Here is a 12,802-nt window from a genome sequence, read left to right as displayed (position 1 = left end):
TTCAGAAATCAGCAAGACCCTACCTATCACAGGTTAAAAGTTGCAAAATTATAAACTTTTCATTTGGAAATGAAGTCCCTGGGATTTTGCTTGAAAAGCACCTCTTAGGAAATTGGTCACCTAGGATTCACTTCATTGTGATCAGCCATCCAGGCAGTTAGAGACCACTTAGCTATGATCCAAAGGGGGCTGGTTAGTGCCTCTGCTGTCAAGACACCTTGGCAAAATCCGTGTGATGCTAGTTTTACTGTCATGGAGAATGTAAGAGTTGTGGGGGTCAAGAGTTACAGGCCTCTATTCAGAGTTCAGTGGAAGGCCTAAACAGTCAGGCAAGGAGCCCCTTACAGTGCCATGAATGAAGCTGTGGAAGTAAAAGCTGGATATGCAGTAGAGACGCCAAGAAGCTGGAGATTCCAGGAATGTGGAATCTGCTGAGGAAAGCTGCATTCAATGAGCAGGATGAACCCCTAAGGAGAGGCCAAGTGGGTTTCACACAGCTAGACTCTCAAGCCCCATGGACCCTAATTCTCACTGCCCTGTACCCCAGATGCTAGACACATAGCTACAGGACTTAACCCTGATGAGTTTCAATTTTGCTTTGACTCAATCCTTTTCTATTTCCCCTGTCTCTCTTTTGGAATGGAGATTTTTACCCTCTGTCATTGTATCTTGAGATTACATATTTTTTTTGTTTGTTTGTTTGTTTTACACAGAGGTTCCCAAGAGTATGCTTTGAGTCTCAGAGGACATATAGACTTGGTCTTTTTAGCACTATTTCCACTGTTGAAACTTTGGGGAAGGAATTAGTACCTTTTGAATTGTACACGCATAGTTGTATCATGTTAGGCAGAATTATGAACTTGCTGCTATCTTTATTTGGACATTAAATATTGGTTTAAGGAGGCATTTGGGAGTGCCAAGATGGGGGATTCGAGAATGAACTTTAATGTTTCCAACTTGATTGACTTTGAATCTTCCCAAGGGATTAGTAGAACATACTTGTGGATATGTGTGTGTGTGACTTCCTGACTATAGGAATCTATCTGGTCTACAGCCCTTCCTTCCTGGTATCACTCCCTTTTTCTTTCTGGCTGCCATGAACTGAACTAAACATCTATGCTCCATTACATCCATCTGCTGTGATGTTTCTACCAGGGACTGAATACCCTAAAACCATGGACCAATTAAAGCTGCCTAATACCGGGGCGATCTGCACATGGAATATGCAGTAAGCTGGACTGAAAAACACATGACAGGCTAAAGAGAAAATTTTTAACTTAAAATTTATTAGCCATAGTAAAACTATACTTTATGTATACAAGATAAATCTCCATGGTCCCCAAACCTGAAAGAGACTGAGAGCAGGGAAGAGCTGAATGCATTTCAATCTCGCCGGGCAGGCTGGCCAGGCTGGAGCTGGTCCGAACTTTCTGGGCACACCAGTCTCACAGAGCCAGGTGGAGCCAGGCATAGCAACCATTGTGCTCCGGAAGGACAGGGAGCATTCAGAGGAGCAGCCCCTGCATGCAGGGAAAGGAGTTTCGGCTTTCAGAGAGTGGTGTGCTCAGTGGAATTCTGGCCCACACTAATGTTGCACATGGCCTTCCTGGGGACCTGTGTAGACAGCTAATCTTAGGCTGAAGTTGCAAAACTTACAGAGAGACCACTTTGGGGGTCTGCTTATGGTGTAAAATACGATGATTTGGTTTTATGTGTAATAAGTAATCAAATCAAGGTAATCAATCTCATTTTTCTTGTTCTTATTTATTGAAAGTTTGAGTATTATGGTTTTTACTAATTTAATCTATTTAGAATATATCTAAAACCTAGCCATGTTAATAATATTTGTTGTGCGATTTATTCTTACACAGTATTGAGGCACAAAGTCGAGAATCGGTGAATAAAATACTTGTAATTGCTAATTCATGTTTCTTTTTCTTGCTTTTTTTTTTTTTTTGCCTAGGTCTTATACAATATATTAATTGCCTTCACAAAGATGCATAAATTTGAAGACATAGAACCTGTTGACATCCTGGCAGGATGTGCCCGATTCATTGTTGTGGGCTGCGGGGGAGTATTTTTTGGCATCATCTTTGGATTCATTTCTGCGTTCATCACACGTTTCACTCAGAACATCTCTGCGATTGAGCCGCTCATCGTCTTCATGTTCAGTTACCTGTCTTACTTAGCTGCTGAAACACTCTACCTCTCTGGCATCCTGGCGTGAGTACAGCGTCTCATCTCATAACCATAGCTTAGGACCCAGGGGACGAGCCAGGCCTCTGAAGAAGGCACAGCTTCTGGCAAGCACATCCAAGGTGTTTCAAGGCTAAAGGGTTTTGTTTTTAACTCTTTTGTGCAATCTGACTCAAGTTCTTTGCCAACCAAATATTCTCTTCAACATTTGTGTTTGTTCTCTTGTGATTTGTTTGGGAGGGTACAGCAAGTATAATGTCAATTTAGAGTGTTCAGAAAAGCTGCTGTAGAGAAAAGCTCAGGAACCTGTTGTATGTATAGTTTTGTTTGTATTTTTTTTTCTCGAAAAACTGATTTTCAGGCAGAAGAGGGACCTCCTGCCATCCGCCAGCCACCATCACAGCTCCATAATCCTTTGGGGTGGATTGACATGAAGTGGATGGGATCAGGATAAAAACCTAGGTTTCTGTGATCTAATGAAAACACTTTTGAGATGTGTTATCTTGTGACCTTGAGATATTCTTAAAATGAGTTTTCTTGGTTCGGCTTGTATCTTATCACATCGTTTTCTCAGTGATGTTGTCTTCCAATCCGGACAGTTAGTCAGGAATAGTTAGCTGTAATACCTAGGAATGCCTCTACCAATTAAATATAATAGTGTACCTCTAGGTCTCCGTCATTTTCACACCTTAAAAACACTGAGACAAGCTAAGTTCTTTTACTGTATTTGCTAAATGGTTTTAGCACAGAAACATTCACAATGAAAAATATGTCACACAGTAGTTGCAAGAAGTGTTATTTGGTTGGAGGAAACCAGGATCTTGCTGAATTGTTAGATATATCCAGCCAAAGGGGATTTATTCTGATGTAAGCAAGAGTAAAGGCAAGTGTAAGAACTGAGTCCAACTGAGCTCTGGAAGAGGAGGAAGCCAGAGAAGCTTCTGGAAAGTCTTCCAGAACTGCCCCGTCATTTTGCCAAAGTAGGCCAAGTTACACACACCTTCCCCATGCTTCGTTTTTCTTGTAGAGACCCCTAGGGGAGTGGAGGAGGAAGAGAGGAAATCTGTGGAAAGTTACAGCCAGGAGAAAGACATGGGGGTGACAGTCTTTCTAGATAAAGGCAGGCTTTGCCAGTGTGGAGGACTCTGTGTGGAGTGGGCTGCTTCTCTCTGAGCCTTTGCTTCTCTCCAGAATCACAGCCTGTGCAGTGACAATGAAGAAGTATGTGGAGGAAAATGTGTCCCAAACCTCCTACACCACCATCAAGTACTTCATGAAGATGCTGAGCAGTGTCAGCGAGACCCTCATCTTCATCTTCATGGGTGTGTCCACCATTGGGAAGAACCACGAGTGGAACTGGGCCTTCATCTGCTTCACGCTGGTCTTCTGCCAGATCTGGAGAGCCATCAGTAAGGCACAGCAGGGCTTCAGACTCCTGTGGGGTTCTGAGCTTTTGTTCCTCAGTCCGTGTCTTGGTCACTTCCCTTGCTGCTGGGACACAGTACCTGATACCCACATGTTAGAACAAGGAGGGCTTCTTTTGGGGCACTGTTGTTGGAGGTTTCAGTCATAGGCGACTGGTTCTAAGTCAAGGCAGCATGGCAGAGGGAAATGGAGGAGGAAGAGCTGCTCCCTGCATGGTGCACAGGAAGCAGAGAGATGGGGAGGAGCTGGAGAGGGAGATAAATCCTCCACGCCCCCAGGGACCTGCCTCTCCCACCGAGACTCACAGCAAGGCAGTCAATGATATTGATCCTATAATCTGGTCACCTTCAAAAATCCCACCTTTGAAGATGAGACTTTCTGAGGCCATCTAGATATAAATCATAGTAGTTCTCTTCTTCCTTTCTGTGATGGGAAGCATAAGGGACGAGGTGACATGAATTGATTTTCCTGGCAGAGGAGTCCAGGCACCTTGTGAACCAGGACTGGCTTCTGTTTTCTCTGAAGTCAGGTCAAAGAAATTAGAGGCTGAGTGATCAGTTTCTGCCTTTCAGCAAAGCAGGAACATGTGAGCATTTTTTTTTTAATTGAAGAGGAAAATGTTCACATCTACACATTTAAACACGACCCAGGTGGTGCATCTCTTCCTCTCCACTTCTTGCCAGTGTAGATCGTCTTAATTCAGACACAGATGAGAAACTGAGGGCACTGATGCTGTTATTACGGGATCAGTGAGATCTCACAAACCGTACTCCCTGTAGGACAAGCACTGATGTACAGTTGTACATCTGGTCTAAGCATAGAGTGCATGCAGGTGACCGATAACAGACAAAGGACCTGGAAGATGTTTTGAAAGATCATAGTGTTAATTAATAAAAGCAACTGTAACTATAATGTCACTGACCTGAGCCCTTCAAAATGTGCCTAACTTTTGGAAATGAGACCCAATGACTTCTCTTATACATTTGTATTTCAGGAGCTAAAAAAGATCATGAAGCACTAAATGACAATTATGTGCTGTCTTTTGATTAGCAGCAGCTATGGTTTTTAAATGACTTATCTTTTCAAGTCAGTTATTCAAAGACAAATTAGAAGAAATGGCTCAGAATTCATATTGAACATGACAATTCTAAATTAATTTAGGATGACCCTTAGGATCTAGGAAAGAATAATGAGAATACAGAAATATTAAAATAGTCACAAAAGTAACTGGATATGTATGCCTACTGGGCTCCTGGTGGAAAAACAGTTATGGAAATTGTGACACACATTTAAAATCTCAGGTAGAATCCTGGCATGATTACTAACTGGATTGGACAGACATGTCTATTCAAAATCGTCTTCCTTGACCTTGAAATGGTGAATTTAAACGAAGACTTTAGATTTCTCTCAGCCCTTATATTCTACAAATCTAGAGGGAAGTAGAACCATTGTGGAGGATGAAATTACGGATTTTCAGCTCAGCCGACAAGCGGAGATGCCACTAGGAAAGGACTGGAAGTGGTGTTCTGCAGTGACTATCCAGCCTAGCTCTGAGGTCTGAGCGTTGAGGGTGTTGATGGGTCCCACAGAGAGAACCAGGGCCTGACCCTGGCATAGGATGGCTGGAGCAGGTCTCTTTCTACCCTGACTCTGTCTGTAACAGCAGTTAGGAAGACTTTTCCTTTCATCTACTCTCTGAGGTGTATACATTTATATTCTATACCTGTAGGTCTGGCTCTGTGGGGTTCAACCAAGACCTTTTCCCTGTCCTTTGTCCCTAAACAATACAGAGTAGCAGTTACTCAGATGGACTGCCTTTGTGTGAAATATCATATGCAATAGCGAGATGGCCCAAAGTATTCAGGAAGATGGGCGCAGGCTTAGTGAGAACCTCAGTCCATTTCCTGAAACGCACTTGAGCACCATGAAATCTGGTATCCATGGTGAGTGTCTTGGCTCCCTTCAGAGATGCCCTGGGGCTACTGATAGGCAGGTGGGGAGTAACCTTGCCCCCACTTGAATGCTTGGCATGGAGAGAAGCAAGACAGACAAAATGGATTGAAAAATTTTACATTTTGTTTTGAATTCTGTTGTCGTTTACACTACAGCTGCCCCTATTGCAGTAGATCCTCGCTGTGGTCTCCATAGTTCCCTGGGGCTTTAGTGGAGTGTGGGGCGAGCCCTGGAAGCAGGGGTGGAAGCCCTTCAGGTTCAGCTGCTCACTGGCACTAAGAAGCTTTTTGGGCCCTTGCTGACCCCTTTGCTTGCTTGTTGAACCTCCAGAATCACTGACCCAAGCAGGGAGGACCTGCTGTCCTACAGATGCCCGTTGCTGAGTGAGCTCCCGCATGTAAGTCTCAGGCCACAGCTGGGTGCCATGGAGCAGGCCTGTAATCCCAGTGCTGGGAGGCTGAAGCTGGGCTACAGAACAAGAGCTTGTCTTATGATAGAAACCCAAAAGGAGCTGGGGTTGTAGTTCAGTGCACAGGTGCTGGGTTCAATGCCCTGCACCAAAGAGGGGAAATAATCACAGATCTGTTTTGGATACCAAATGAGAATATGAGGTAAGAACATTTGGGTTTCCCAAAGAGCCTTGCTTTAACTAGTTTTGAAAGGCAGAACACATACTGTGAAAACAGGAGTTGAAATATTAGAAATACGTACCTTGTATAACAATAGAAGACTGACTTCCTTTGCAATACGTGTGCACAGACACGTGCGTGCACGCGCGCGCACACACACACACACACACACACTAGGAAGCCACTAGAGAAGTTTCAGATGGAGGCAGGAATGTTGCACAGCTGGAGGAGCACAGAGCCCTGGAGCTGCTCTGCTGGGAAGAGCGAACTCAGGAGCTCCGGGCTGGGCTGGCAGGAGCGATCTCGGTAGCCATGCTGCATTTCTCTCAGCTGTCCTTGGCCCTTGAGCTGACACCTCTCTCCCCTTCCAGGTGTGTTTTCCCTGTTTTACATCAGCAACCAGTTCCGGACTTTCCCCTTCTCCGTCAAGGACCAGTGCATCATTTTCTACAGCGGGGTTCGTGGAGCCGGGAGCTTTTCCCTTGCGTTTTTGCTCCCTCTGTCCCTTTTCCCTAGGAAGAAACTGTTTGTTACCGCCACCCTCGTAGTGATCTATTTTACTGTGTTCATTCAGGTTGGTGGCTTTCTGTCCCTTTTGAAATGAGTAGATTCTTTCAGGACTGTGTAGTACATCAGTACAGTGCAAATACTGGCATGTTCTCGGTTTCTTTTTTTTTTTCTTTTTAGATCTTTGTCCAATATCAAACTGAATTTCTGAATATTTATAGTCCTGTTCATGGTCAGCCTTTAACTTCTAAAATGCATTGCCTTTTAACCAGTACAACATCCTAATTAAGTTCACCTAGGTTACAGGTGGATGACAGCTACTTTATGTCTAGCTCTGCAAATGAGATTCTAACTGGTATCTGATAGCACAGTGTTTGTTTAACTGGACTCAGCACTTAATGAACTAATAAAACGTTAACTTAAGGTGTGAAATCAAGCTTTCATTTTAAAACAAAACAGTTACATGTATTTTTATTATAAAATTCAAAGCTAAAGTAAACCTTTGTGCATTTATCCAGTAGAAACTAGAAACAAACACATATAAATTGGACATTTTTATGACTTGGATAACAGATGCCTCCCCTTTAGCAAAAATCTTCACCTCAACAAAGCCCTTTGTTTTGTTATTTCTGGTCTAGGGAATCACAATTGGCCCTCTGGTCAGGTACCTGGATGTCAGAAAGACCAATAAAAAAGAGTCCATCAACGAAGAGCTTCATATCCGAGTAAGTCATCGCTGTTGTGATTGTGATGAATGGATGACCTGTATCAGTCCCCTAGGAGGGTAGCCTAGAGCCTGGATGAGACCTGTCACATGTCATGAGGCTCCCCATGAGGCTTTCTCCTGCCCCAACTCCACTGAGGACCCTGCTCTAGCTTCCTGCTCCACTGTAGGGAACCAGCCCCATGCGTATGAACCTGCAGCTCTGTAGGTAGAGATCTGAGATGTGTCCTCCCTGAGGGGCTACAGCACTGTAGGGTTGCAGGGCTGAGTTCTTCTCTGGAGCCTCTAGGGGAGGATCTGTCTCCTCACATCTTCCAGTTTCTAGAGGCTTCCTGCACTTCTTGGGGGCAGCCTCTTCCATCTCCAAAGCAAGCAGGGGCCAGTCAGGTGGCCCTCAGACCGTGGCTTTTCTGCCTCCTTCTGCCCTGAAGGCCCTTTGTGATTGCATGGTGCCACCACAAAGTTCATGAGGCTCTCATGATCTTAAGCTCAACTGTTGAGAAACTTTGTGCCCATGGGCTAGCTGAATTCTCTCTTGCCTAGAAATGAACACGTCCCACAGTTCTCAAACATTAAGTTGCAAACAAACTTGGGAGACCATTATTCTGTGTATTCAACCCGCCCTCTACCCCTTAAAAAGTCATGTCTATCCCAGTCCTCTATCCCGAAGCCTTGGAAGCCTCAATCCATTATAGCATCAACTCCAACTCCAAATCTTATCTAAACTTCATCTCAAAAGTCTGAATCACATCATCTCGAATGTCTAAGTTAGGGATGAGTGAGGTTCTGGGCAAATCCATCCTGAGGCCCAGTTTGTCTTCCTCCAAGAGCCTGAAAAACACAAAGAACAACTATCTGGTCCCAGTTACACTGGCAGAGCAGCCGTCAGGTAACAGGTGCTGCTATTCTCTTTAAAGAGCAGGAAATGGAAGCCAATCAGGAGCTGTGGACTCTAGGAAAACTGCAGAGTTCCTGAGCAAACTATCCTGTCACATGATCTGGAAATGTCATCAACCATCGTGTGTCCTTTTGCTGGGTCCCGCATCTCATCCTCAGGGCCACATTCCTTTTTTGTAAAAGGTGACATGTGTTTGTGCCTTTGTGGATGAGAGATGTCATCAGCCAACTTCTCACCTGTAGAATTTGGGGGTCCCACAGCCGTCTTCCATTCTGTCCTTTTTTGCTCTTCCTTTTATTTCGAGATGACAGTGTTTCTGTCAGGGAAGCAGAGCCAGTGAGAGATGTGAAGAGATCTGTGAGATGAACTGGTTTACACCGGCTGGATAACAGGTCCAGAGTCCTAGGACAGACAACAGATGGGGAGGCAGGAGCTCTGGCCTGGGTTGGAGCTGTCTGCCAGTACAATTTCTCATTTGGGAGGTTTCTGCTCTGTCCAGAAGGACTTTCAGCTGATCCAGTTGGGCCACTAGGATTATTCAGGGTTATCTCCCTTACTTAAAGATAGGGGTGATGGGATCTATTTATGTCTGCAAAATGCGTTCACAGCAATGTCTAGTGATTGACTGAATTATTGGGACTTGCTTCTTCAGGTTGATACCTCAAAAGAGTACTCTAGTGACTATGTTAAAAGTTGTTCTACTTGCTTTTAAACAGATTGCTCTGCAGGAATCTGGCGTCCTTTGCTTTTCCAGAACTGTTAATAGGGACAGAGCAAAGGCTGTGACTCTTTCAGCAAATCTGGCCTAGTGGGGGATTTTGGTTGAATCATCTTTGCCACCATGGCAAACATGGATAAGAAGTTGAACATGGTTCCTATGTAAGTCTATAATTGAACCTGAGTCCCCCTTCCCGCCCCCTTCTAGCAGAGGCACTATCTCAGCAGAGAACTCAGCTCAGCCCCAAAGCCATCCTGACAGGCACAGGATGTCCTAAAGGAGATACGATAGGACAAGGAATTTTTCAGGTCCCGGGACATCTGGGGACACTGGGGACTTCTAGAGACGTGAAAATTTCTTCAGACCACTTCAAGGACTCTGTTCTCTGAGGTGCAAGACTGCCAGTGAACTCTGACCACAGATGTTTATTAAAATCTTCCTGCCGAGGGTCCCCTGCCTTCTTTCCATCCCTATAAAAAAGGCACGCTTCTCTCTGTTCCCTGCAGAAGGTCCTTTCACTTTCTGTCTGCCTGAACGCAGGCACAGTAAATTCCACACTATGCTACCTTTACACAGCCGGTGGTCTCTGCTGCCTGCCCCTCACCCTGTATGTTATACCTACCGTCAACACAGTTCGAAGGGATGGTGCCCAGACACAGGAATCAGAATTAATGTATGGAAATGGGGGGAGTAAATAGATAGACAGATAGACAGACAGACAGACAGACAGATAGGTAGATAGATAGATAGATAGATAGATAGATAGATAGATAGATAGGATAAGGAATTCAACCCAGTTATGAAAGAACGTTCTGATAATTACTTCTTGATTGGCACATCCAGAGGGGCCTTGGATGTGTCCAACCAGTGACTGGAACATTTGGCATAATTACTGCTCAGGGAAGCCATGATTTGAGAGGATGATTGGTCCAGGTAATATTTTAGGCATTGTCTATCTTTAAGGGTGCATAAGTCTAATGCTGGAGAAATGTATAACATTTACCTAAATCTACCTAAGCCAGCCCCAAATTGTGTAGGAAAATCATTGGAAGCAATACATTTCAAGAAATCCAAACCAAACATTTTCAGAGTCATTTGAAGATCGTTAACAGGTTAGGATAGGGAGAGAACATTTTAAAATATGTAACACTCTAATTGAATTTTAGATTTTTTGTCTATCTTTATCTTCTTGGATTCATTACTTTAAAATATTATGCATATACCTCAGCCTACAGACTTTGGATAGTTCATTCCTTTCTCAATTCTTTTTCTGAAAAAAGGTATAACTATTTATAGAAGTCAGTGGATCATGAGGCCAGGGATATAGCTCAGTGGCATAGTGGCTACCAGGCAAACATGAAGTCCTGAGCTCAATACCTGGTACCAAAAAAAAAAAAAAAAAAAAAAAAAAAAGAATTAAAAAAAGTCAGTGGATCAATTAAATATTGAGTTCAGTATTCAATCTATTTTCACAAAATTCAAAAGTCAGTAATTTATTGATTTTTAATTTAAATTATATATAGACTAATTTGTAATTATTTTAAGGTTGTCTTTCCCCCTAGTTTTTTAATGCAATTCTGTATAAAACAAATGTAGCATTATTGGCTTGTATGTTGAAATGTAAATACTTAGGGAAGATACTAAAATTGGAAATACTGAGAAGTTTTCTTCTTACATTTTTTATTATAATAGATTATGGGAAGTTATATTTTGAGAACCTGTGTATATTAGATACTGGTAAGTTCGTTTTTAGCAATAAAATTAAAAAGAAAAGTTAAATCCTTAGAATTTTCATCCATATTTTTTCAGAAAAGAGATGTTTCCTAGGTCGCTCTAGAAAAGTCTTATTCAAACCCAAGGCCAGGTTTCATTGAATGTTCTGTGTGGTAGCAAGTGTCTTATTGCTGGACTCTCTTAGTTCATGCACCTAAGCTGAATTGCTGTGCAGGGCAGGGTGTATTTTAGGGTGTGAGCGGACTGATGGAAGAGATGCACCAGGAACCCGAGCCTCCCTCGTCTACGAGGTGTGGTGGTGACCCTTGTGCACCTCCCAGAGCTCTCCCTGCACCTGCAATGATTCCTTATGCTTTCTCTGGCAGCTGATGGATCACTTGAAGGCTGGCATAGAAGATGTGTGTGGGCAGTGGAGCCACTACCAAGTCAGAGACAAGTAAGGTGGTCGGGGCTGCGTTACCTCACCAAGGGTCGCTGTGTCTTAAGGGACTTTCAAGGGGGACCAGGAGGGGAAAGACAAAGGCCCAGGAGCCTGGCCACCCCAGGGGCAGCTGGGCATCCTGGATGCTGCTAAGCTCAGATGTGTGCTGCTTGTGGAACAGACTGGGCCTGGGTTTGGGCCACTTGAGAGAGAACCAGTGCTCTGAGTAGAGGGGAAACAAAGAAGCCATAGTTACATTTAAAGGAAGGACAGGGCTCACATGATAAAAGCAGCTTAACTATGCAAAACCTGGCTTCCCGAGGCTGCAAGGGGTGTTTGGTGATACAGTGGGAATCCTAGGCAGGAATCTGTCCGGTATGGAGGTTATGAATATGGAAGACCTTTATGGGTGCTGCCTACATAGGGATTCTTTAAAATTCCCAAAGCCCTTTCTCCACCATAGCTCACATTTCTGAACTGATTCCTCTTCCAGACTTAGTCTCAAGGTGGGAGACTGTGGAAGAGACAAAGATTTACGGTGCCAAGGGGTTGCAGGTATCAAAATCCAAGGGGTTGCGGGTATGAAATGCTTGAGGTCATTACAAGAGAAGAGGGAAGCTGCCAAAGACAGGATTGTGAGACACTCCTCATCCTGGGGCATTGGTCAAGAAAAGGAAAGGCAAGAGGGCATAAAAAGAAGCCACCAGGGAGGCCAGAGGGAAGGCAGAAGTGAGACAGGATGGGGAGGAGTTACTAGCACACTGAGAGACCTAGCACCCATGAGGTAAGAGCAATGGCGGCCCCTGGAGCACCACAGAGCAAGGTCAATGGGCTCAGCAGGATAAATGTCAGACATGTCGCGAGAGTGGAGGAGCTGTGACAGTGGGTTAGGAATGACCAGCAACCATGGGGTCTCATCGGAAAGGTTGGGAAACCAGCAGGTCGAGCAGTGACCCAGCTGAGACAGGAGCAGGTGTGGCACAGACTAAGCAGATGGCTGAGCTCAGGAACTCAGCCTGCCCCTCCCCCAGGGAACTCACCTGACCCGATGTGATCCACCCAGCTCTGGGACCAGGTAACCGGCCATACAGACAATAGGCCAGCAGCCCAGCAAGCCATGTTCTCCTCCAGAAAGTAAGCAGCAGGCAAGCTGCTCTCCGAACATGAAACAATGATTGGAAATGTTGGCAGTTCCAACCCCACACAGATGACTGACCCCTGCCATATGCATTTGGGCCGTTCAGTCCAACGGGCCAGCCACAGCAGGAATCAGCTGTTGCCAGGGTCTGGCCTATTCAAGTCTCTCTGGGTCAGGCTGTGGGGATGTGTGTGGGGTTCCCTCCTCACTCTTACTTTGGCGGGATTTGAGATGAGCTGCAGCATACTGGAGAGAGACCACTGTAACTTCCAGGCCATTTGGATGTCCAGGTTGTAGTTAAATAGACCCATATTATTGTAAGTGCAGCTGCTACATTATGAGCTATCAGCACAACATTCAGCCAAAAGCTGTGACCCCTCATTTCCTCTCTTCAGTGTGGCCTGGCCTGGGCAGGGCCTCCCTGGCTTCCCACTGACACACACTTTTGCCCTGATTTCA

General features: G+C 44.7%; 1 protein-coding gene across 1 annotated transcript in view; it reads left to right on the top strand.

The window, feature by feature from the left end:
• Positions 1 to 12,802, top strand: part of Slc9a4 (solute carrier family 9 member A4) — a 48,666-nt gene that overhangs the window by 22,229 nt on the left and 13,635 nt on the right. Inside the window, exons 3-7 of the mRNA XM_063229756.1 lie at positions 1,964 to 2,223; positions 3,388 to 3,605; positions 6,575 to 6,777; positions 7,349 to 7,435; positions 11,150 to 11,220. Coding sequence (XP_063085826.1) covers positions 1,964 to 2,223; positions 3,388 to 3,605; positions 6,575 to 6,777; positions 7,349 to 7,435; positions 11,150 to 11,220 — 839 coding nt within the window. The remainder of the gene's footprint in view (positions 1 to 1,963; positions 2,224 to 3,387; positions 3,606 to 6,574; positions 6,778 to 7,348; positions 7,436 to 11,149; positions 11,221 to 12,802) is intronic.

This window comes from Cavia porcellus, unplaced genomic scaffold (genome assembly GCF_034190915.1).
Source record: "Cavia porcellus strain 051 isolate PalLab524CR breed Dunkin Hartley unplaced genomic scaffold, mCavPor4.1 scaffold_18, whole genome shotgun sequence".
Taxonomy (NCBI): Eukaryota; Metazoa; Chordata; class Mammalia; order Rodentia; family Caviidae; genus Cavia; species Cavia porcellus.
The sequence above is the reverse complement of the archived record's forward strand: the minus strand, read 5'-3'. Positions and strand labels throughout refer to the sequence as shown.